General features: G+C 44.5%; 1 protein-coding gene and 1 long non-coding RNA gene across 6 annotated transcripts in view; one reads left to right on the forward strand and one right to left on the reverse strand.

Annotated features, from left to right (window-relative positions):
• The window catches only part of grh (grainy head), a 104,540-nt gene that overhangs the window by 4,470 nt on the left and 74,254 nt on the right, over positions 1-25,816 (forward strand). For all 5 annotated transcript variants that reach the window (XM_018024359.2, XM_026813403.1, XM_026813401.1 and 2 more), the window contains 2 exons: positions 9-293; positions 8,783-9,525. In XM_018024359.2, the coding sequence (XP_017879848.1) occupies positions 231-293; positions 8,783-9,525 (806 nt within the window). In that variant the 5' untranslated portion in view covers positions 9-230. The remainder of the gene's footprint in view (positions 1-8; positions 294-8,782; positions 9,526-25,816) is intronic.
• Positions 326-25,816, reverse strand: part of LOC113464314 (uncharacterized) — an 89,859-nt gene continuing 64,368 nt past the window's right edge. The window contains exon 4 of the long non-coding RNA XR_003389143.1: positions 326-871. This is a non-coding gene — a long non-coding RNA (uncharacterized LOC113464314). The remainder of the gene's footprint in view (positions 872-25,816) is intronic.

Consider the following 25,816-nt stretch of genomic DNA (forward strand, 5'->3'; position numbering starts at 1 on the left):
CTTCGTAGGTTCCCTTCCGTTCAATCACGTGCCATAGCAATGCTCAGCAGCGACTGTGATAAGCAATACACTGTGCCTAGAACCCGTTCGTTCGCAGTTTAGATTTTAGAGTCTAACCGGAGAGAGAGGAGACTTTCGGAAGAGGGACAGCTTCGAGGGTTCGCCGGAGGAAAGCTCGCTCAGCCACGATTAGGCGAACTGGAAAAAGAAGCGGAAGGCAGCGCGGGAGAATGTCGACTTGCACCGACGAGGCCGACAACGGACCCCTGCACATGCAGGAGGCACTGTCCCCGGTAAGTCGACTCCCATTTATCTCCATAAATTTCACAGTTAGTGATGAAAAATGAGAGATCGTTCAATTCTTGAGACTTCATTAATTAATTGATCCGAGTTGATTTCTCAGTAATTGAATGAAATCGTTGTAACGAACAAATGCATTCAATAGAAGTATTTAAAAAACACATAAATATTCCATTGCGTTTAATCCTATTCACACAGGATCGGATTACTCATGAGCATTTAATAAAAAAAAAAAAGAACGGCTTGTATTATATTAACGCTCGATAAATTCAGATAAGTATAAATACCGAGACTCTTGTAGGATTTCGAGGATTGTATCCCTGAAAGGGTGTTTCGGTGATTAACGATCCACGTTCGTCCACGCCCCCTTCGATTTCGACGATTCACGGAATGCGATGTACCATAATACACGTTCACGTTTCTGTCTTCCCGCATTTGGTCATCCTCCCTTTCTCTTCCCTCCCCATCGTTACCACCCGTTGCGCGAAATAACGAGAATGGCGGCCCGACGAGATTATTACCGACCGCGTTGTTCTTCGCCTTGAATAACCCTGAGACGCCAGCGGTGCGTCTGGTGAAGGATCGACTGTCAATTTATTTTTAATTCGCGTTGCCAATGGGAGAGATTCGAATTTCCTAAACAGATTTCGATGAATTATCGCTTAGACCCAGGCGTAATCTCTGAAAAGCCTGAGAACGATTTTCAGTGTCATTCGCCGCAGGTTTTCAACCACACAATGGGTCTACCTGTTGCTTAAAAGTGAAACTCTGTCGGCCGAGAGGAGCCCGTTATTTGCGTGGCGTTGCGCTTCACAATGGGAGCCACCGACCGTGAGCGGCTTCCCTAAGAATCTTATAGATTCCAGAGGACTTAACACGCTACAAAATCCTCCGGGATTATTACGACCGTTCCGACTGCAACTAAAATCACTAGGAACGCGTAAGAGTTTGAGGAACGTGACGGTTAACGCGTCGACGTTAACATTCATTACCGAGTTACAGTGTAAGTTTTAGTAAGAATATTTTCCAAAAGGAATTCCTATTTTTCTTCTCAACTCGTCCTCAGAAATTCCATCGACGCGTTGGGTAAACGATAAACGATTACGTTTCCATTCATGTTGAAGATTATAACCGGCTTAACATCATACTCAGCCGCCTCTTCTAGGAACTCGCGTTAATTACGATAATTTATTACAACGACGAATACGCGCGTTTACTTGTTAGCATACGTATCGCTTTGCTTTACTGCCCGTAAAAATCGAGGAAAAAAGTATTCACCGTTACCTTTAAAACCGTTAATCAACGCATTAATCGTATCCTCGCGGGCCTCGCGCAAATCCGACCCTCAGTTTCATCTCAGACACTTCATATATTACACTTTTGCAAATTGCGTACCCACATACATACATACGTACACACATACGAGCGTAGTTTAAATCTGCCATAAATATCCGACGGTTCCAACATAACGTCGCGTAAAATCGTCGGACGGTACAGAATTTTCCATCGAAACAGTCGACATTCTTTCGCCGTTGCGAACGGTGCGTCGATTCGGTCAGGGCGGCCTCACGGCCTCTGCGCCGAAGGGAAATAAGGAAAGAAAAAAACGCGCGGACGCGGGGAGGTGCCGGGGTTGGTAGAGGATTTTGCTGCGCGCGATGACTCGCCGGATTTCGCGTATACCTGATACTCGGACCTGAAGGGAACGACTGACTTACTCGCCTGCTCGACGATCGCGCGCTATTCATTATATCCAAGTAACCGGCTGAGATTACTTAATAGAATACGCCGCGCTCCCAACTTCGCCTCTTTATTAAATGTTGTTTTTTTTTTTTTTTTCATCGTTACCACGTTGCATGTGGCAAAGGTTCAGGAATTCTTTTTATTCCGAGCTATCAAAGGAGGATAGGTTTTAATTGAATATCTGAATAATTTCTGCCGGGAGCCACGTAGTGAATATATTTTCGGAATCACACTGGTAGAATTAATTCGATGAAACGTTTCGTTTTCATTATTTCTTTTTATCAATTTCCTAAACCTCTTGACTCGGCTAATTAAATGCTAGAGATTTATCGCTGCGATGAGAGGAGAGATATCGCGATGATGCGTGCTACGATAAAGACGAGTTGATATCGAGTGGACCGATGAAATCAGCACTAGTCAGGATCGTTCTAAAAGGATTACAGGAGCGACTGATTACTTTTCCCTCGGATAAAAACCGTCCCAAGCCCGGTGTATAATGGGAACGGAATAATGGTAGCAAGAAACGTAGCGAGAGTTGTTTGGAGATATCAATCAAAGATAATGGCGGGCAGAGGGAAAAGATTTTTGTTTCCCGGCTACCGTGGACGCGACGTTACGCAGGAGAGTGTCGTGGAAAAAAAAAATGATTTATTGCTTTGTACACACGGCCGGGCCCTCGATACACGCGATAATTAAAGGAATAGCACACAGATAGTGTACGTGCACGTCTGCGCGTGTACGCGAGTGTCAACGATACTGTTCGCTTCTTGTTCTTAATGCGTGATTGATGACGGTAAAGTAATAACGAAACGTTCGATGAACGGAGTCGTCGCGTCGAACGAAAGTCACTTTCATTCGCGCGATTGCGCAACGTTTTTTTAACTGAGTTTTCAACGATTTTCTGCGGATTATTTAATACGCTTATGAAACTGCCCTCGGGTGTTAAATACGATCCGCATCAAAATCTAATGGAATCTCCTATGTAATCTAGCAAGAATTCTTTTTGATCCTTGCAACTTAATCTCGAAATCGAAGGTCTATTAAAATTCTTGGACTTTCGATGGCAAAAAGCTGTGCGCTTACAAAGCGTCGGATGAAATGGCGATTTAGTCGGGGAAAAAAAAAAAAAAAAAGGGAATAAACGATGGAGATAGATAGGCGAGTGATACGATCAGTCGACAAGCAATTCTTGCCAATTCCATTTAGCTCGTTTCGCCGTGGGGCACGTTCGTGATGACCAGATAAAACGGACAGTTTAAACAGTGCGCGGTGTACGAACGACGGGAGGGGGAGGGAAAACGTATCGCGGACAATCGCGTAGAATATTTTCATGATTGCCGTGTCCCGAATAGAATGGAAACAGTGGAGCAGCGACGGGAGCGCAAACGCGTGGATATAACTAATAACAGTGATTCGTTTCGGATCATAGGTGTGCCACTTTCGCTGCTCGCCGTTTTAATACGTCTCTCCGTCTAACGCACGCGCATTCTTCGCGGCTATTAAACAATTATAAACAATTATAAAAGAGCCGGCTGCGGACAGGCCTGTAGGAGTCGTACGATGATTTTTCCTCGGTAATATCCGCCGCTAATTGAACGTTTAAACAGGCAAAAAGGTATTTTAATGGAAACCGCTTGAGGAAGGATTGCAGCCGACGGGATGGAGAATATTCTGTGGCCATCGCCCGTTGCCTGATTTATTTAAGCGACAGTAAGCACTTTGTGCGTTTATGCCAATGATAAACTCTCGAGGAAAAAAGATTTCCTTCATTCCAAATTCAGAAGAGAGATACGTTCGAACGCGCGGCGACGGAATGTATTCCTTACCGTTTTTATTTATAGAATAAAAGCGCCGGTCGCGCGTTAAATTTACGACCGTAAACGAGAGAAAAACGTTTCCTCGATTTCTTCCTCAAATCGAAACCGATTCGAATTCAGGGAGGAAAAAATTCAATCTACACGGGGCGCGGGTAAAAAAGGAGGAGAACGAGGGGCATCGGGATGCAGAAAGAACCGGAGAGAAGAAATTCCCGCCGCGAAGCCGCAATAACAGAAACTCTGACAGGTGTTCTCCGCGAGGGAAGTTGGATAGCCGGGCAAAGAGCCGGCCCGATATAACAAGGATTCAACGGGGCGATGGGCAAAAACCCCTCGCATCCTCGAGGGATGCAGCGAAAGAGGGAACGGACAACAATGAACAAGAGTGCTAGCACACGTACACTACCGTCCACAAGTATCTAAACAAGTTTTGCGAGGGAACGTTGATTATTAACTGTTTCCAAAATCTGATGGAAATTCTTTATCAGTTGCATAAGAGCATTGAAGCGAAAGAATGTATAGAATAAATCAGTAAGGATTATCACAAGTAGTTGATGACTCTATCAAAAGGTACTTTATTTTTTTTTTCTTTAACAAATTCATTGTACGAATTTGATAAATTAGATTCTTTCCATTATCTCTCTTGGATACTTGTTGAGAGTAGTGTTTGTACTGTTGGAGGAGAGCGAAAGAAAGACCCTTAGCGATTCCACGTATCTTCGAGCACAGCTGCGTATTCCAACGACGACGTGATCGGCAATAAGCGGAGAGAAGATCCGCGCGTAAGAAGAAGCGTCGAGGACGATTCGAGTTCGAGGGACGGACGTGCGCGAACGCCTCGCTTCGTACAGGAGTGTGTCGACTTGGAACAGTCTCTCACGGCCAGCAGGCCAATTAACTGTTATTATCAGCCGGTTCTTGCGTGTAAACAGAGCCTAGCCTCTGTTAAGACCCAGGACGAGAGAAGGAGACGCTGTGTTCCTCCCTTTTTTGGGGGTGAATCGATGATTGGTATGATTAGAGATAATAAAAACAGAAGTAAAAGAATTTTGTGAAGGAATGTATTATACTGAGCGTGAAAAATCCTTCATTAGATTTAATATTTACCGCTTGGCTTCAGAAGATGAAGTTAACTGTAGGTTTTGTAAAATTGTATGGTAAAAATGTGTAATACTAGTTTTTGCGAACGGTGCTTCAGGAAGCGACTTTGTTGCTTTCATGTAAATGTTACATGCTTTTTTTTATCTCGCATCGAAGATGTAACGACGCTGATATCAGGTTTTTGGTTGCCATCTGTTCGGGCTAGTTGTCTATGCTCGTGTCGCGGATCATTGGTCTCCAACCATGGGTTTTTATCCCAATAGCTGACCGCGTTAAATGGTGTCTACTACGAACAGTTTATGTGCGTTTTACGAGGACTGCTTTTTCACCGGCGACGGTGATCAAACGATTATCAACATAGAAAAATCTAGTTAAAAAATCAGATTTCTCGATATGATCTAGTACTTGCACAATCTTATTTTAAGATCAAGATTTCTATCCACTACGACGAATTTATGAACAATATCAAAATGTTTTAACGAATTAATATGTTCTGCTGTTTATCACTAGCGGCATTCTGTAAGGTACAACGTTGCGCAATCCGAACTCTACATTTAGTTAAAGGATTAATTGACTCTATTGAAAAGGAACGAAATAAAAAAAAAAAACGAGGAAGACAAGCTGGCAAGGTCGATCACTGCCTAATAACTTCTCGGCGAACAGACCAACCTTCTGTATGAAGTACTATCATGGTTTACGCAATCGTTTACCTTGACGACGATACTAGATTAAATTTATGATACGAGGTCGTTGGACGACCATTTACCAACTTTATTACATAAACTTTTAACGTTGCCCAAAAGTAATACTAATACATTTAATTAACACTAGAGAGACTGAAACTTAGTATATACCTATATTGCCCAAAAGCAGTCAAAATGATTGTATTGTGAGAGAATAATGTGTAAAGAGATTTGTCTAAAATTAATTTTTAATATTTTTTATATTATTTACAGTCATATAACAAGTTATTAGTAAATGTCAACAATAAAAAAAATTTACTTCACTTGGGAAAAAAAATAATTTATGCATTATTATTTGTACATTTGCCCAAAAGCAGTCAAAATGATTGTATTGTGAGAGAATAATGTGTAAAGAGATTTGTCTAAAATTAATTTTTAATATTTTTTATATTATTTACAGTCATATAACAAGTTATTAGTAAATGTTAACAATAAAAAAAAATTTACTTCACTTGGGAAAAAAAATAATTTATGCATTATTATTTGTACATTTGCCCAAAAGCAGTCAAAATTACTTCCTTGGGCAATCTAGTGTTAAATCAGCCTTAACTAATAAATATATTGACATTGTTATTGATAAACCATCAAGAATTGAATTAAAAAAACGTGAACCAGAAGTATCAGAGTAATTTAGCCATAGAAAAGGGTGTAGGTTTGATGTCTGTTGGAAAACGGCATGAGACATCTGGGAAATTCCATACAACGTCGTTAGCGTGATGCGACACACTTACAGCGTCGGCTTTCAGCGTTTAAATCCCTCTTTCATTGCACATTCTTATCCAGCCTCTTCGTTAATCGTCCTTTTTAACGACAGGTACTTAACGGTGGAACTCCGTTTTAAAGAATTTTTAATCAGTGTAATTAATGATGATGACCGTCGGCCAATTTTTCTTTTTGCTCCAGTATGCGCAGGCCATTTAAATAAAAATACAGCTTACCCGATTTTATGAAAGTATGCAACATCCAGTTTAGCTTGCACAATTTTCTTAAAACGTTTCTATACGTTCTCAGCGATACAGCTGAAAACGTGTAATATTTTTATAGATGCGAGAGGCCGATTCCTTAGAGTCAAACCATGACCTCGACACTTCCTGAACGTAGATATATCGCATACCATACTGAGGGATCGATCAATCAGAGAGTTATCAAATCAGATATCGAATCGAGGAAACGCTGGAAGCGGTCCGTGAGTTTTTCACGACGAAAACACTTTCGAATCACGATTCCCCGGCACGATTGAACGAGCGGCCGCGCGGCTCGTCTCGGAAATGAAAGTCCTTTCTTGAATTTCGTTGCTGAAAAAGGATCACTTTTCCGCGGCGCGTCGGTTTACGCGTAGAAAGTTCGCGAGCCATCGCCTCAGACGCTTCGTGATCTTTTGATCTTTAGCTAACACCTTAAAGAGGAGAAAAATTATTATCCGACGCACGGTGCCGGACACTTAGGGGATTAATTTATTGCGCGCGGACTGGTCTACGGCCCGTCGATTAGCCGCGATTTTTTCGTTATTAATCGACCGATCGAAAATGTTAAGCCACTGTGTTACAGCATTAAACGGAGAGGCCAGAAATTTCCGTGTCGCGAACCGTTCACCGGTAAAACGGCTACTTTGTAGAAGCCACGCGACAAACTCTCGTTAAGAGAACGTTCACGGCGTAATCGAGGAGCCCGTTCGACCGGCTCGGAACGTTTAATAAAGCTACTTTAGGGGTCGCTACGGGGGTTACTAATTAGTTGAAACGTCCGAGCCAGAGATAACTTAGGGGTTTTTATTGAAAGCGCGCCGCGCCGGTTCAGAGGTTTTCTCTGGTTGTGCGTTACGCAACTGGTTAATTATGTAAGTCCTTAGCCTCACGCTGTTTCGCTTCTGGCCTCCGAGTCTACGGGATACTCGAACCGATCAACCATGCAGATCTAAACTTCGCCACAGAGAATCAGATCTACACGTGTATTAGATGTTATTGTCGCAAGACAATGACGAAGCAATGCATGCTTCTATGCTCGGATAAGAATGGCGTATGAATAATCATTAAATGAACTGATTCTTTTTTTTTTGTACAAATAGTCGCAATTCTTGCTTGAACAGAAAATTGTTGGATTCAGATAACCTGCTGACTCGAATAACACGACTTCGCCCCATTTAGGTACCACTCTCACCTGTCGACAAAAGATTTGCAGAACCTTTCGTAGAATACCGTCTTATTATTAAAGGTCCCGAGGAACCTGCGATTCTCTTTAGAAATGTACGGCCTACCCTCGTCAAACGATCTTCTTTCGAAGAATTGCGACTGAGTATTGTATCGCCACCCTCAACGAGGGTTGAGCGCGCCTTTTGTTCTCTGCACCGTCCTTGAGCTCGAACAATGCTCCTCGGGCGTTTTATATCCAACGAATAAATTATGAATATCAACCGCGAATTTTTTAAGACCAACTTCGATTCAGAGCTTCTCAAAAAGAATTTTGAGCCAGGATCGTGGAACGATCGGTGGGATTGATAATATTCCTCTAATAATGGAGAAAGCTAATCCGTGGACGCATGAAAAACTTTCTTAACGATAGCTTCTCTGCTCGCTTAGGAGTAACCGTGTTCACGTTTACGAGCGGTCAACTGTCGATAAAAACCGAATGCCGGATAAAAAACTAAGTACCATAATTGAATCTCGTCATCTTGTCTAGTTTCTTTGAATATTCTCAGCGCTACAGCTTTCAGCAGTCGCTGCACAGTTGGCTAACACTCATCGCGTTCACGAGTGGCTGGTTAATAAAATTGATGCCACGTAATTCCTAATATCTTATTTGAACCGTTCGAACGGCACTAATGAGTACGTAGTAAGAAACGTAAAAAGAAATTCTAGCTGTGCCTAAGCTGATGTTAAGTTAGATTTCATTAGCCGTGACGAAAAATTAAAAGATTTCATTGCAGAATTCTATGATTGATTAAAAAAGAATAATTAAGGAGTGCTATTTCTAGTCGTTTTATTTTATGTCTTAATCCTATGGTACTTAAATTCCATGACGTTCAGCATTCATTCTTAATGAAAGAACATCTTTCCTATGTATGTTTCCACTGTTTCTCAGGTGCAGGAGGGACCAGTGTCACCGGCGTCTTCCTCGCTGAGCAATCAGAATCAAAATGAGAGCGAGCAACAAGTGTTGCTGGCTACGATGCAGCCGGTGAACGTCCTCGACCTGCACGAGCCAGCAACGGTGCACTCGCTCCATCCAAAATATCATCATCACCACCACCGTCACCATCACCATCATCATCATCATCACCATCAACAACACATTCAGGCGGATCCCGACGACGTTCAGCAACGGAGTGCCGACGACACCGACGGAAGAGTGACACCGGGTGGCGACGGAACCGCCGGTAATACGACGTTAGGCGAGCACAAGATGATCGACCTGATCTACAACGACGGCCAGAAGACGGTCATGTACACGCACGACAAGGAGATCATCTACGAGAACGAGGCGGACCGCGTACAGGTGGTCGAGTATCCGCCACCGCCACCCTCGCCACCTTCGCCGTCGCCACCCTCGGCCGTCACCAGGACGAGCTTATTGCCTCCCGGGTGTGTCGCGCCCAGGTCCGGATCCGCGCTGCATCTGCATCATTATCCACAATTGCAGTTGCAACACGAGGATGACCTCCCACCTGGCGTGCGTCACGCCGTCAACGCGACGGTACCGAACTGTGGCGCGGCTACTACCACGACGACGGTGTTGGTGCTGTCGGAATTGGTCGCCGCGGATCCTACCGCTGGTGCTGCTGCTGCTCAACAGCTGACCCTCACCGCCGCCTCTCTTCGTGCGGGGTAAGTCATTCTTTGGAACATCATTTATTATCTTTCGGCAAGGGTTAAGGTGTTTGAAAAAAAGAACCTTACTGCTTCCTTCTATTAAGAGCTTCTTTCTCTGTGAACGTTGAATCCAATTGCGTTGAAGCAACGAAGTACGTGTTTACGTATCGTATAAACACATGAATGGATAATCGGATTCTGGAATGCTTTTATCGGTTGAAGTCTTACTTCTTACCTTACTATCGCACGGACAGTAGCCTGTCCGGAAAAATGAAACAGTGCCGGTCGTGGTTCGCGAGCACGTTGCGAGCACGGCGCGCGTATCGGCCTCGTGTATCGGCCGGGACAATTAACAATCATTGCGCACGCCTACCCGCGAGCGTACACTCGCGGATAAGTCACGTTGCTGCGTAGAATTTATTATTACAGCGCCGCGCATTCATACAGCGCCACGCACGTAAGGTGTGTCCCGCAAGGACGTTCGCTATGTCGTTACGTACCATTCAACACGGAATATTTTCATTGCTGTACAGCCCCGATTTTTTACCGAGAGCTTGACCGTTTCTCATTTTTCAGTCGCTCGATGAATTATTGATTTAATCCCGGATTCGATTCTAGATTAAGGTCTTATTTAAGTTGACGGAAATTTATCGCACCTTTTGTTAAATGGTAAATAAACAAATATTTAAATATCTAAAATTAAATTGACAAAAGAGCGCGTCGAACTATTATCGTAAGTCATTTCTCTGCACACAACGTTACTTAATGCGCGTAGAAGTTACTGTAACGTTACATGGGTTGCATCAGTAAGGTCTTGTACAGAGCGCAGAAAGCAATAAATTGTATTCACTTTCGTTTCGCACGTTTTCAATGAAAAAATAAATGAATTTTACTCAGACGTCTGATGAAAACCAATTTCCATTATATCACACTATGCGCATGCATGAGCGCGTGAGATCGTCGAATAAATAATCCACGGGTCGGTTGCTGCGCGTTTACGCTCGCACTCGAATTATTCCGAAAGCCTGTCGAACTCTAAAACGCAATTAAGATCCCAATCGAGTAATTTGTAACGTCGCTATCGGCCTCGTATCTCTCCTCTGCGTACACGTTCCCATGAGCTATGCCTCCGCGCGGGGAACAATGTTTTATCGAACGACGCGCGCGCACTTAGAAATTACGTTTTTCGCTTGCACGCGATAAAACCGGCGACCGATGCCTGTTCAACCGTGACGCGGTGAACAATCCCGAAACGGGGAAAAAATACGTGCGACGCAAAAAACTGATGTCGAACAATTCTCGAACGCGCGACTTTGGAGAGAGCCTGTACCGCGCGCGCTCGGGAGTATCGCAAACCAATAACCATTAAACGCGCGAGCGCCTTGTTCTTTTGCAATAAATAAAAATCTGCCGCAATTAATCGGCTGGTAAGATATGCACGCGAGGACCTTGGGAGCTTCGAAAACAACCGTATCTTTCTCTCTCTCTCTCTCTCTCTGTCTCTCCCTTCACCTCCCTCTCCGTCGCGCACGCATACGCGGCCGCACATTTTTCGCTTCTACCGATTGTTATAAATCGGAGTGTTTGCGAGTTGCCAGATTCACTAAAATACTCCTCGACGTCGAGTAACTTGGTTATTTCGCACTCTGGAGGTTGGAACTTCTCCGGATTCAAAGGAGTGTCCACTCCTTTGGGTGCTTCTCGAGGATACGAAGATATGCTCGAAAAATCGTGCATCCTTTCACTTTAACCGGATCAGCTCGCTCGTGTTTCTCGAACACATGGGAAAAACGAAACGCTAAACATCTCTTCTTTCACATTATGATTCAATAATTATCATTATTCAGATTGCGACTGATTCGTAATATCCAACCTACTTTCTGAAGACGCTCTTAAAAAAAATTTAGCATTTAAGAATTTACACACAGTGTGTCATTTTAAAGATGGGATTATTTTAATTGTATGCAGCAAAGCATTTCGAATTGGATTTCCAGATTTTATTAACTCGGATAGAGAGTTGTACAAGGTAGCTAAAGTGAAAACCGAAAGATAATACACTGATCGACAAGGTGTTCGGCTAATCAGATTAAGATCGGATCCTCGATCATCCCATGGAAGCTGTCAGAGTCCCTTGCAGAGGTCCTACCCTCCTGTAAGCTACTTATTCCGCCGGATTTAATTCCCGCATTTTCGAAATCCGAGGCGTTCGAGGCTCATCGTTTCGAAGAAGCGTGGCGGCGAGAATATTAAAATAAAAATTGGTGGCGCGAAACGCCATCGGCTCCGAGCTGTTATCGCCGTTACGTCCTTCGCGCGAAACGAAGGCGGTGCAGGAAAGGAAAGTCGGCGTTGATACACATCGACGCGCATTAAAATTAGGCCGGTCTTTCATTATTACAAGCAATCGCCGTGCGCGACGGTTTACATTGAAAATTAATGCACTCAATTTCGGTGGGTTTGAATATTCATGAACTCTTTCGCTCACTTTCAGCGTGCTCATGTTCCTGCTTATTTTTTGCTTGTTAATACTTCGTTTCGGAATACTTGTCGCAAAAAGTGGAATTATCGATTTAATTAATTCTCCGTTCCGTACTTTATTTATATTTCACATTTTATCGCTTTATTTGTCTTTTAATTCTTACCGTTAAATATTGCAATCTTCAGATCGAGTTATCAAATATTCTAAGCCTAATTATGCAAATAATTCATACGTGTAAATGATGCAACAGCGATAGTGGACCAGAAAAGTGGGTCCCGTTTAATAAATCCGCCGCGATGGGAGCGCGATTCGACCGGAAAGGAGCGGACACCGCTCGAAGGGCCTCCGCATGTAATCTATGTTAATGCGGGGCGGAGGTGGTTGCGTCGGTCCAGTAATAATAGTATTTTCGAAGATGCGACGTCACGCGTAAGTAATGCAGCCGTGTGTCGAACCATATACACGCTTTCGGTAGATTATTTATTTGACAGACCTACCCGCAGGGTCCTATCTGCCATTTTACAACCATTTACAGCATCCTAAGATCTCCTTGATCTATCTTATGCAACGTAGAATGTGTCAATCTTGAATTATCTAATAACTTTTCTTTTTATTATAAATAAATATAAAATTTATTAAAAATTATGTTTCTGTGTATATGAACAGAAATCATTTAATATATAATATAATTAATTGCAATCTAAAAATGAAATATAATAACATTTCATGTATCTTATGTGTTTATCCTTTAAATTATGGAATTCGCTTGTTCTCTGGTCATTATGGGATTCCAATTTGTTTCGAAAAAAATGCGAATCCAATTCTGGTTCATTTATCTTTAGCATTAGTTGGGTTTTTATTGAAATCTGAAGATTGTAGTTCGCGATTCTTCATGTTTTATATTATAACAAGGTGGCGAGACTGCCGAGCGGCGGATCACGAGTTTTCGACCGGTGCTACCAAGGAGGCCGCGTTTCGTATGCGCGGCAAATTGCCGTAATGACGGTGCGCCGTTGTAAAAAAGGTTCGCGTTCGCGGAAAGCAGAATGTAAGGACGGGGCACATACCCTCGCCACGTCTCGCTCGCTCCTCGATGTCCTCGCGGTTCGCCGCACCCGCTTCTTGCGCGTCGCGGAAGGTGCCTTTGATCCATCGCGTTTTCAACCGCTCCCGCCTCCCCGTTCGTATACATATATGCGCGGTTCTCGAGTTTTTGCGGCTTCCGGGGGACGCGCAGCCCCGGCACGGGGTATCGATGTGACGACGTCGAGAAGAAACGATTATGTCGCGGCTGGTTCATCGATCGATAAAGGTTCCCGGCATGGCATCGAGACGAGTAAAAGGAACCGAGGAGCTGGTTGATTAAAAATAAAACCGGCAGCGAGTTCAATTCTGCTTTCGTCCGAGTTAATTCGTTAATGATTAATGTAAACCTCGAGGAAAAACGAATACTACTTTCTATAAGAAGTAAAAATATTTGACTCGATATAAAATTACGTGGCTCGACTTCATATAATATAAATAGAAAGAGACGTTATTTAATTCCATTGAATTATCTCGCGTATCTAAAGCAGGATGACTGGATACACGTATTCATGAGGTGAATGCGATTCTAATTGAGATTTCGACACTTTTTCCACGCGAGAGGGTGCCGGGGCATCGTATTACGCGTCTATTAATTTCTTAATTACGCCAGGGATCTCGTTGCTGGCCGAGATTTAAAAGTGTCGTAAACGGATACCTCAACGACTTTATCGCTCGTTCTCGTTCTTTGCGTCCATTTTGCTCTTAGATAAAACTACGTGCCTGTAGCTAAGGGTAAAAACGATCGCCGAGGCGTTACTGTGCCCGCTCGTATAAATTATAGTAATTACTCCTTGGCAAATATAGCTAAATGGTAATTACATCCCTTCCATTCGTCGACGTTTGAAAACGCGCGACTGGCCAACCGATGATGTATCCGTATTACCTATATTTATAAATATGTAAATCAAATTATCATCCCCGACTTGGCCGCTCTTCCCCGGCGCAAATTATATCCCCCTTTTTTCTTTACGATCGTCCGTATCTCGTACGGATCTGAAGTTACCTCGGGCCGGTGCGGTGAAACCTACTTTCTCAAATTCCTGCGCCGATCGCCGATCGCTCACAATTTACGACAAACGTGCTATCCCTGATTATAGAAAAATACATGGACGACTATTATCGACTCCGAACTAGCAATTTCAATCGATAACAATATCTCCATCACTTTATATAGAAAAAACTGTTATTTTTCTTCTGCGATTCTCCGATTACCTTAAGTTTATTAGTTTAAATGATTAGAAAAACCGTATCGGGCAACACCTGGAACATTTCGATAAAAAATAAAAAAACGACCATTTTTCTCAGTGGACAAATCGCAGGTTATTACGCGCAACGAAGCGTGACGATTCGATTCGCGATATCGGTTCATAGCCGAGGTCTAAAATTAGAAATAGGATTTCCCAATATCGACTGCGGACCCCTGTACGGTATCGTAATCAATTCGCCAATGGACATCGACTGACGTAAAGACAAATTCTGTTCGCGCCGCTGACTGATTACGGTACGCGAGATAACGGACTCGACTCGACTCCTCTCCTCTTCACCGCTCGCCTGTCTGTCTAAATCGTCAGCCGCCTTTGGAAATTGTTCTCATCTGATCGTTGAGGCGGCAAACAAATTTATTCCAGATTGATCGATCATGAAAACAATCGATAAACGCCTATGGTGAGTCTAAAGACGGCGGCACGATTGGCGTCCAGCTGACGATTTCCCAAACGATTTTAATTGTACTTGAAATGGATTCACGTAGTCCTCGGGCATGGGCAAAGAACTCCAATTAGTCGTCGCGGTGGAGTCCTTATGCTGCCCGACGCGGATAAGAAGTAATGCCGAAATAAGGGAAGTGAAAGAAGTCGGCGTGCGTGAGTGCGTGCAGCGCACGTGCAAGAAAAATCTCGCTGGCTGCGAACCCGGGGATCGCGTAGGGCAGGGCATACCTGAACGTATTACTCATACATAGGTAGGCAGGCAGGCAGCGGGATCTCTTCGCGTCGTACGCGTCGCATTCTCTCGCGAGCGGATGCGTTCCCGATCGATACCGGTCCTCGGATGAACCCTGCCAGCTGCATCGCGATGCGTTTCTTGCCAGCCGACCCGCCGATTCCACGGAAATCACGACGCGCGCACGGGTTCGGCTCGGAGTGTGGGAGAAATTCGGGTTCGGTTCACAATTTTTTATACGATTAAATCTCGCGAGAAATCGACTGAGGAGAAACGTTTTATATGAGGTAAACTGAGTTAGGATATCATTAGCTCTAAGAGATTACTTAGTGCATTTAACGGCACTCGTCTTTTTCCTCTACCGGTGTTGCAGAAGAATTGATTGCGCACGACACGCAAAATAAAGTGCACCGATTAAGGTACAATTTCTTCGGTGGCAACGTTTCCTACGATTACATTGACACCGTAGGAAACGATTAAAATGAATCTGTGGAAGGATCTATAAAATATGATATATCGACGCGGCTATTAAAGCCGGTGTTAGATGCGAGAGATAGGATCGCCTGTGAAATCGAGAGTGAAATACATTTTGCTAATCCAGCGTACGAAATGGCGCAATAAAAAGGAACGATACTTCGTGCGTCGATTAACGAAACCGTAGCCATAGAGAAACCAGTATGCAATATCAATCGGCCGTTGGAGAATTAATGGCTGGTTAGGGTAGTGAATAAAAATGGACAGCGGGACAGCTTCGTAGTCGGTTCGCCGCTATAAATTTTAACCGGGAACTCTCGAAATCTGATAAAACCGCCGGAAAGCTGCAGTTAATAATCGTGAGGCGACGAAATATGCGACGAGAAATCTTTTTCACCATCTATTGCCTATTCCGCGCGCGCGATCGCTTCCCACTCGCGGCCGAAACCGTAAGCGCGCCACACGCTTCCCAACCGTTTTGCATGATAACGGCGTCGCGCCACCCCCGCATCTTCGTTTTTCATGAAAAACGCATGTAGCCCGTGGGTCTACGTGTTACACGTGTCCGCGGCGGCGCGTAGGTGAAGAACTGAGACACAATCTCGGCGAGGCCATAAGGAAGAACGCGCATGGACGCGTGATTTCCTTTATACCTCCACGGTGATGGATTTAAGGTCCGTTACAGCTCACGATGCAATTTAATGAATTTTAACCTATCCGTGTACTACACAACGCAGTATATGTATAGTAATTTGCATCAATCGATCGACTCTCATGCGCATTATAGATGCAAAAAAATTGAAACGTATTTATAGAAAATCGGTGAGGAATTTTTAAAATTGTTCCATTCATTATCGGAATTGCCGGAGCTCTGATTGAGGTCTGTAAGGGTTCTCAAGAAATTAAAAGATTCCAATTCGCATCGAAAGAAAAGCCTTCGATCATCCACTTGACACATGGAGGGCAGACACGCTCGGTCAGGATCAGAAACAGAGAGCGGGTACACGACGGCGGGACGAAGAAAGCCGAGGTGGACAAGGAGGAGGGCAAGATGGCCGCGAGGCCGCTGGATCGATGGTACGGAGAAAAGCATCGGACCTCCGCCTCGTTCGTCGCTCCTGTTAATTCCCACCGGCGTGTCCTTCGTTTTCTGTCCCCTACCCCTTTACCGTCGTGCACTGTCCTCTTTTCAAAACTCTCCTCGTCCGCGCGACAGCCTTCCCCCGCGCCCCCACCCGCTGTTTTATGCGGCCGAATACCCAGAAAACCGTCGCAAAATCGGACGATCGACGCGCGTTTATCGTATTACCGATGCTCGCCACGTCACCGTCATCTCTTTTTTCGTCCTCCGCTCTCTGATCGCTGCTCACATTTTCTCTCCCCCTCGTCGTGCCGCGCTTCGAAACGCGCGTTCCACAAAGATCCGATTCTATATCCGAGCAGTTCTTCTGTTTCGGAACGGCTAACTGAACTGTACTGATTGGAATGACCGAAAAAGATCCGATTGTCGAGAGGGGACTCTAGCCAATCGGAGAACCCGGCTTTCGAGCGAACTGGAGGGCGTCCGGGAAATAAGGATCCCTAACAAGGCTCTCACCAACATTTCTTTTGCCCTCGCGTCCGTCTTGACGTCTTTCTTCAAAGGACCATACGATTCCTCCTAGCTATCGAATGAGAAACAACCGTGTCACCCCGAGCGACGATTAATCCACGTAATTATAATGATTTTACGGCTGAAAAATGGTACCGAACGAAATGATATAATAAATACGTCGAGTAGCGATGAACATGTTATTAAACCAGAGTTTTAAGAAAATTCGTCATACTTGGTCGAAACAAAAGGTAGCAGGTTTGCTCGGAAGACCATAAGAGGCAGAGAGAGAGTTGCAGCTGCGTTATGCAAATGTAACAGCCAGTCACATTGTGAGGCCGCTGTTGTAGCACGGTTGCACTGTGACGTCTTGTTATGTGGGCCACGGATGGATCGTGCGGTCGCAAACGTACTATTAAGATCTTCATTTGAAATAAAAACTGTACCCCCCCGTTTATAAGAAAATAGTGTTTGTCATCGAGACTCAAGAGGAATTTCAACAAAAAGCAGTAACGCACATAAATTGTTGAAATCTCTACGCGAGATCCCGCGGGGCGGTTCGAGCGGGATTTATCTAGGAACGCGATCGGCCGTTGTTTTCTGCTTGCCGCGGCATCGGATACGCGTAATAACACCCTTTAACGCGGCTCTCGCTGCGAATAATGTTGCAACCGCGGGGAGATATGAACGCGCGTACTGCCGCGTCTTCAGTAGATCCGTGCTGTGCATAGTCAGACCGAGAATAAGTGATTTCACGCCGTTCAAGAACAGAGAATGGTACTGACTTTTACGTTACATCGTTGTGTACACATTAACAAGTACGTACGTCTGTCTCGAAGTATTTCAATCATTATATAACGCAAAATTATTGTACGCCAAGTCGGAGTTAAATAATGATTTTAAAGGCAAATACGTGATTGAGTAAAATCGCGTACAGAATAGATTGTAATGTAAAGTGTGTACGGTATCGATCAAATAACTTTACAAGTGAAATATTTGAAAACAGTTGGTGGTCAGGTTGAATACACGCAGATTGCGGGTGTAGAACACGTGAAACAGTTGTAATAATTTGTCCATTAGATAATGCTTAACCTATCGCCGCGTTACAGTTTTGAACGGTACGGTACGTAGCCCGGTAACCAAGTCTCGTGAAAGCGGTTCATTGATTAAACGAAACGAAACGCGGCGCAACGGAAGCAATAAAACAGGAAGGTAGGAGAGATTTAAAGCCCTTAAGTGCGTCGGCCATGAATCACTCGGCTCGGTTTAGCGCTCACCGATTTATTGACCGCGCATAACGCGATGATCAATTCAAATTGTCGCGCGCGGAGTTTTAATACCGTCGTCGTTACACGTCGCATTACTCAACTCTTTCCCCCGGCCGCGCCGATTGAATGAAAGAAGAAAGAGAAAAAGTTTAAATGGAAACGAATGCTCGCTCTCCTAATCCCGTCTACCGATTTTAATCGTTTTAATAGCTGTAACCGTTACACCGACGACACTTATCAAGCGTCGTGAACGTCCTATCGATAGGACGTTCCATTAATAAGACTGTTAAATGAGATAAGAACTTTTCTTCGTCCGATCGGTCAGCATCGGACGTGTCGATGGAGAACGAGATCGAACAGTTTTCTTTTAAACATAATTAAAAACAAGATATCGTTCCTAGTTTATTGCGTTCTTGTCAATTAGTAAATTCGCATGATTTAAAAATATCTATGATTGCAATTTCGTGTTCAAACTGATTTGGCATACTGCTATTTATCAGAATCGAACGCGTAAATATCGCCACGGATTTTTGTTGGAGGATTAGTTAGTAACCTACAACGTTTATCGGTAGCTCAGTGGAAACCACCTAGGAGAAACTCATTTAAATTCCGACGGATCGACCGGGTTGATAAAATGTAACCAGCGTTTCGACATCCGTAACACACGCTCGGGGATAATACAGCCGAGCGTAGGATTATTTTATAGGCGATGGTCACACGGATAAGAATAACTGGCGCTGGTATATTTGAATAGTGACACTTTAGAAAGAGTGCGTGAAATGAGTTTAAGGACTCAATCGAGCGTCCGGACCCAGATGTTCCAACCAAATCAAATGCGTGCTCGCGAATTCAATACACGTTCGTTCGAAATTAAGCAAGACGTCATAATGGGACATATTTGATTTTTAAAAGAATGTGCCCGCATAAAATGCACGTTGTCCGACAGGAAAAGGGTGATCGTTTACTTGAGGAGGAATCCGTGATGTAGAAAATCGTGTGATCCGATCCACCGTTCCAGAGTCACGGCGTCCCGTAATCACCCCGGGAAACCAATTTTTCCAATTAAACCGCATTCCACGTGGGGCGCGCACGCACTCCGATAAAAAGGACCAATTTAACGCTTCCGGCGAGGAGCATGGTGACCGAAGTGAAAGACTATTTCAATGGATCGTCTCTCTTGCTGGATCGCGGAAAATCGTTTTAACGGTAAACATCTGTTAACCTAGGAAATTATCGCGCGCGCGATTAAATTGCCTTAACCGACGATTTCACCCGATGCCAATCTTTAAGCAATGTTGCGAAAATCGTGGCGAAGAACCGGCGAACGATCGAGGAAAGAGAAAAGAGACAGGGGATGAGTAGCTCGAGAACGGAGGAATGGAGAGAAACGGTGGAGTAAACGGGAAGGCAGAGTTTGTTAATGAGTACCGGCGCAATCGAACGATTCTCGTTAACGAAGCGAGACGTTACCCTCTATTTACCACAGTTTCGCGGTAACCGTTCGCCGCGATATTTCATCGATATCCAGACGATCGATATCCATCGTCCGTGATAATTATCGGTGGTCGCCTCGTGTAACGTCGCGGCGATAGTTTACGGCCGGCGCGGCGCGGCGCGCGATCGCCGTGGCAATTATACGTAGGAAGGGCCGCTTGGTTAATGAATGAACCAGAAATCAACGCGTACACCCGTTTCATAACGCGTACTCGTAATTAATATAATCGTCTCTCGGTATCGACCACCTCGTGTAGAAACCATCTCGAGATCTATTCCTGTTCCTACAGACTCGTTTCCAATCGGTGAAACGCTTTTTTTTTAATCCCCGCATAGACGCTCGAGTATATCTTTGATAATACAAAGTGATTATCATTTGAATATTAGAAATGGCTTCAATCGAAGCAAGAAAATTTTCATCGTTCGGTCTGTTGAGGGAAAGTTCCACGCGTGCAGTTGCATCTTTGAACCGTGTAATAAAATCGTGCGACAAAACGGAAATAATCTCGCCCAAGGCAATCAACCGGACGAAAGTGAATGCGACGGTAAAATTATCCAGCGCGTGGCTAATGGATCCCAGTTAGCCAGGAGTCAAACGAGACTATCAAACCTCAATGTTTTATGCATCGTTTCAATGAAATTCCAAATCGAATCAGCCGCATACCAAAAACCATCCCAAGGACCATAAACCGCGAATATTCCACTTAACTTTGTTTAATACGTGCCTTCGTGTCGCGTCGCGTCGCGTTTTACAGCGCTTTGGGGTTGTCCTCGAGCGATCGAGTTCACGGATCAATGCTAGGAGCGTCGATCACGCGATTGCAATAATTGTCGGTAGTTGCGGTACGATAAAGCACGGGGATATAATGGCCGAGATCGCGAGAGAACGAGAAGGAATAAGTTTTGAACGGCAATAAACTTGGATGATCTCCGCTACGAAGCGAGCGAACGCGTGGAGGAAGTCGAAGTCCGCGAACATCCGACGACGTGATTCATCGGCGTCCCTAAAATAGACGTGATGCCTGCTCGATCCTCGTCGCCCGGCAAGAATTTCCGCTTTTAAATCTCGCCCAACCGTGTTAATTGCCGATCGTGAAAATCCAGCCTGTAAAACTTTTACACTTGGACGTATTCCCAGGATCGGCGGGATAAGGTTTATTGGATCGTCCGACGGCCGATTTGTCCTCCTTTTATGGCGAAGCTACGGCCGCTACGGATGGAAGCCACGGCGACTTTCGTCGCGGACTTCTCGAAACTCAACGGCGATTTTACGACCACTCGTTGTTTTACTACCGTTAGTACTTCGATAACGAATAAAACAGTTTTTTTCAAGCCAGCGTCCAAGAGCGAATTCAAATGTTATTATGATAATAGAAGATGCGATTTAATATTGGATATATATTTCCTCAACCGGCCAATAAAGTAATTTTAATGAACGGTCGGGAGCATTAAACAATACTAACTGCCGTTGTAACAGCTTCTTCGCGTCGGGCAATAATAAACTACGACGGCAATTAAATTTCCATAAGTCACGAGCGCCATCGGAGGTTTCGCGAACGTTATATTAATAACAATACGAATGTTTTGTTGAATGAATATTCAACGGATACTCGCGCGATTCAGAAAAATAAACAAAGTCCTAGCCGTAGTAACGCGTTGAATAATTATTAACAGTGGCAATATCGGATTGTAATGTATGCGAGAGAGACGACACGGACGATGACGCAGTTTTTCCACAGATACTATTTCAACCATTAACGATCCAACGGTCCATTAACAACGCGCACGATTAAATTCGACTCTTGTAAATATTCATGCTACCAATCCCAATATTCTTCGCGCGACGCGGGTACTTTTCCGCAATTAGAAATTCAAATTTATGTGATACACTAGTACCGGACGAGCGTTGATAGAAATGAAAAGAAATAATGAGAATATTTAAGCTTGTTCATAATGAATGTACAGAAAATTGATAAATAAAGTCGACGTCGTTTGATCTGTTCAAGTAGATAGTTCGGGCGCTCGTAACACAAAAAATGGAACAATTTTTTACAGTCTGCCATTGATAGGGGAAATATTTACAGCCACAAGCTGTAGATAGATGTACTTAAAAATCTTCGTTACGTGTTAATGCATACTTAAACATTAACTTTAGTTAGTAAAAAGAACGTAGTTTCTTGAAACAACTATCAAACAGTCTGCCTTGTGAAATTTCGTCAACTTTACGCTAACATTAGCCTAAACTGAGCTTGACAGATTGTAAAAAATTGTTCTTAGACAATTGTTCTTATACGATTTAATTGCTAACTAACATAAGTACGCTTTATTCTTGTACTGGAGAAAACCATCTGCCAATAAGCTTTTCATGGATTGCGCAATCTTGCCTTGTGCTCAAATAAATGGCAGACTGTTTGAAAGTTGTTTCAAGAAACTACGTTCTTTTTGCTAACTAAAGTTAATGTTTAAATATGCATTAACACGTAACGAAGATTTTTAAGTACATCTATCTACAGCTTGTGGCTGTAAATATTCCCCCATCAATGGCAGACTGTAAAAAATTGTTCCATTTTTTGTGTTAAGAGCGCCCGGTCTATAGAATAAGCCGAGTCAGACAGTTTTATTTGGATCTACTCAGCGTATCAAGTGTACTCAACAATTTTGTATAAAATCCACGTTTAATTCTGCGGAACTTCGAGTTCGATGACTATCCTCCGGCACAGCTACGCGAGTTAAAGAACAGGCGCGGCGGAAAGTAGTGACACAGTCAGAGCCGGTCGTAGGTGAAACAGCGCGCGCCCGGTTCCCATTCATACCGCGAACGATAAGTAAAGGGTCGGGACACCCTCGGCGCGGTTGGTAGCGAGCTTTGAAACGAGATGGATGGATAGATAGAAGCGAGACGGAGAGGGACAGCGAGGCAATGTTGGCGCCGAAGAGAGAAGGAACGAGAGAGCCGCGGCGGCGGAACAAGTGCAGGTCTCTCTCGGCTCGGCTCCGGCTGCAGGCGGGCAGACAGGTTGTCCAGATTCCACGGAAGGTCGTTTGCTTTGCTTACCGCGGGTCGCGACAGACAGACTTGAACCGTGCTATGCCGCCGCCGCCGCCGCCACTTCGGCCATACTTAGCGAACGAACGCCGATGCCGGTGAGGAGGGAAAAAGAAGGTGTACGCCTTGGAGGAGAGCGAGTATGCAGAGACGCGGGTAACACGTGCACGCATACGCGTGTTCGAGACTCTGTTTCACCTGATGCGATGGCTCCGATGGTCCCTTGTCGATTGTCTGTGGTCAGGATTTTAAGACTTCTCTTGCAAAAGGAATATACAAGATTAACAAATGTTTGCATTAATTGAAAATCTTGAGCAATGTATGAACTGATACAAGGTTTGAATCAACATGGACTGTACGATAAATTGATGGCCCTAAAAACCAAAGTCCAAACAACCGAAGCTTATTAAGCTAAGCTGACTCGACTACGGCGAAAAGAAGATTCGTCTGGACGCGTAACGAGCCCTTGGAGCTGGTGTTGAAAAACGTTCCACGCCCCCTTTTCATCCGTGCATGCGAGATCGCGATTGTCGCGGTTGAAAGTGCAACCCGATAAAACCCGGGGACGACGAGGAGAAAGAAACGAAAAAGGAGAAGGGAAGAGGTGCAACCGTCATAAATCAAAAGCGTTCTTCTCGCACGGTGACGTAAGAAAAACAGCTGCTTCCAGTACGATGTACGAACCGTATACGCACGCACCGTATGCACGCATGCACGTACGTGTGTATGTAACTTATGTATGTAACTTACGAAGGCGTCGCGTCGGATGATATGCTGCTCGTCCCGGGGAATATGTTACCCGCGTGTAAAGCGCCGCGACGAACAATGAACAAGATAGCACAAGGCTCGCTAATTCCGACCGATTGTGCTCTCTTCGTGGCTGTCGTTCAAAACGGCAACGCAGTAAAAAGAGGAACTTGACCATAGGTAGTGGAGTGGAGTACCAGCTGCCTTCTTCTTCCTCTCGAACACGACACCCTACCCTCTTCTCGCTCGCTCCTCGATTCCTCTCAATTGTGCTCATCGTCGGAGAATGAAATACCCTGCACGTCTCCCCCTTCACTTCTTTTTATCCTTCCTTTTTATATTTTTTTCCCCCGAGATCCGTGTCCTCCCTCTACGTTCCTTCCCGTTTTGGGGACGTTTCAAGCGATACGTGTACACAATGCATGCTTTTTCACCGCCGCGACTCGACTTTATGACTTACGTACTTGGAAGTCAGACGTCGGTTTATTAAACATCGACGGACCGATTAAAATAAAGCGAAAACTTCTGAATCGTGTTTAACAAAAAGACGCTCACGGTTGTTTACAACCCACTCAATTTCCCACCTCGTTACCCTAATTGCGCGCGTAATAACAAAATAAGGAAGACTCACCGGAGGGAGCGTGCGAAGAATTTTAAACAGGCGCCGAGCCGTTCGACCGAAAGGGTAAGCGCGTTTCACACGACGCGTTTCCTGGATGGACGACAAAATAACTCATGCACGCGAGTGGCAGGGTTAGCCAGGCATAATCGCGAACTTATTCGAACGTCGTGACGCGGCGAGCGCTAATTCAACGTGATCGGAGCGAAACTAGATCCAGCCGGACATCGTCGCATCGATCAAGACGTCGATTTGCATGCCCGTTAACGTTAACTGCAACGACACGCGATCAGATTGCGAATCGACTGATTTACAGCAACGTCTAATATTGCTTTCTACACAAAAAGTAAATGAAAATGTTATACATATTCTAACTGCGATCCATCTCGAATTTTTCACAAGCGCATTCATCAAATTCTCCAGGCCAATGCGTTTGAACATGTCGTTTTAATTATCATAATTTATGACAAATCAAGAATTATAATATGTTCTGTCATAAAACGCAACATATAAGAACTGGATCCTTTTTTTTTTTATCAATTTTATATCTCCATACTCGTTATAATTTCTAATCTCTTTGTCCGGAAAAATACGTCAGAGGAAATTAACTGAAGCTGGCAAATCGATCAGGGAAATCGTTCGACGAGGGAAAAAGGCGAACCGCTGGAGGATCCTCTTTGTCATCCGGATCGGGCATCGTTTACCGTGGATACGCAATATCCTGCGGGTCTAGCGAAACGTTTTTCACTCGATTTACATTAACGCGATCTTGTTAGCGTGCGGCGGGCTTATAAAATACGCGGCCGGCATTTCTCTTCCTGATTTATACACTCATGAGCGTAGGTATGTATAATACCCGTTCCATACGCGGCGCTCCCTTTCCATCCGTGTTTCGCAGCCGATGAGTATTGGTATTTCGAGAGTTATGCATGTCGCGGTGCACGACGATAACGTGTATCGCGTACGCCACGCGGTTAGGTAGTCCGCGTTGTACCGTCTGTGTATACGCCTTTTATAAGGCGTCCACTTTTTTTATTCGCTCGGACGCACGGGCCACGATGTTCGAGGGCTGTACCGAGGATGTTCGAGCGAGCGTGAACATTACCTCGACGATAGTTCGCCGATGATCTGCTTTCGGAACGAGTTCTAGAGCATAGAGCGGTTGCATGTTCGCGTGACGAACGGGCACGTCGTTTGCAAGGGTGGTGTAAGCGAATTGAAAAATTTGATTGGATTATTGGACGCCCGGGGATACGTTCGATCATTCTTCATTCGGATCTTTGCCTCTCCAATTATTTCGTAAGAAAGGAATCTGAACGCGAATCCCTGGATGACCGATTAGAAGTTGGCGAAAGGGGAACAAAAAATGTAGCCGTCAGTGGCGATCGAAATCGATCGTCCATGCCTGGGGCGAGCGTAGAGGATAGGAGAAAAGGAACCTAACCGGAGCTATATAAACCCATTTATTGTGCGGGGCAGCGTGGTTTCAATGAGAAGCGCGCGTGCTGGACGAGGACGGAGCAGGAAAACCGGGAAAGGGGCAGCGAAGAGAACCAGATAG

Source organism: Ceratina calcarata, unplaced genomic scaffold (assembly GCF_001652005.2).
Source record: "Ceratina calcarata isolate Rehan_Ccalc_2016 unplaced genomic scaffold, ASM165200v1 scaffold329.2, whole genome shotgun sequence".
NCBI classification, from domain to species: Eukaryota; Metazoa; Arthropoda; class Insecta; order Hymenoptera; family Apidae; genus Ceratina; species Ceratina calcarata.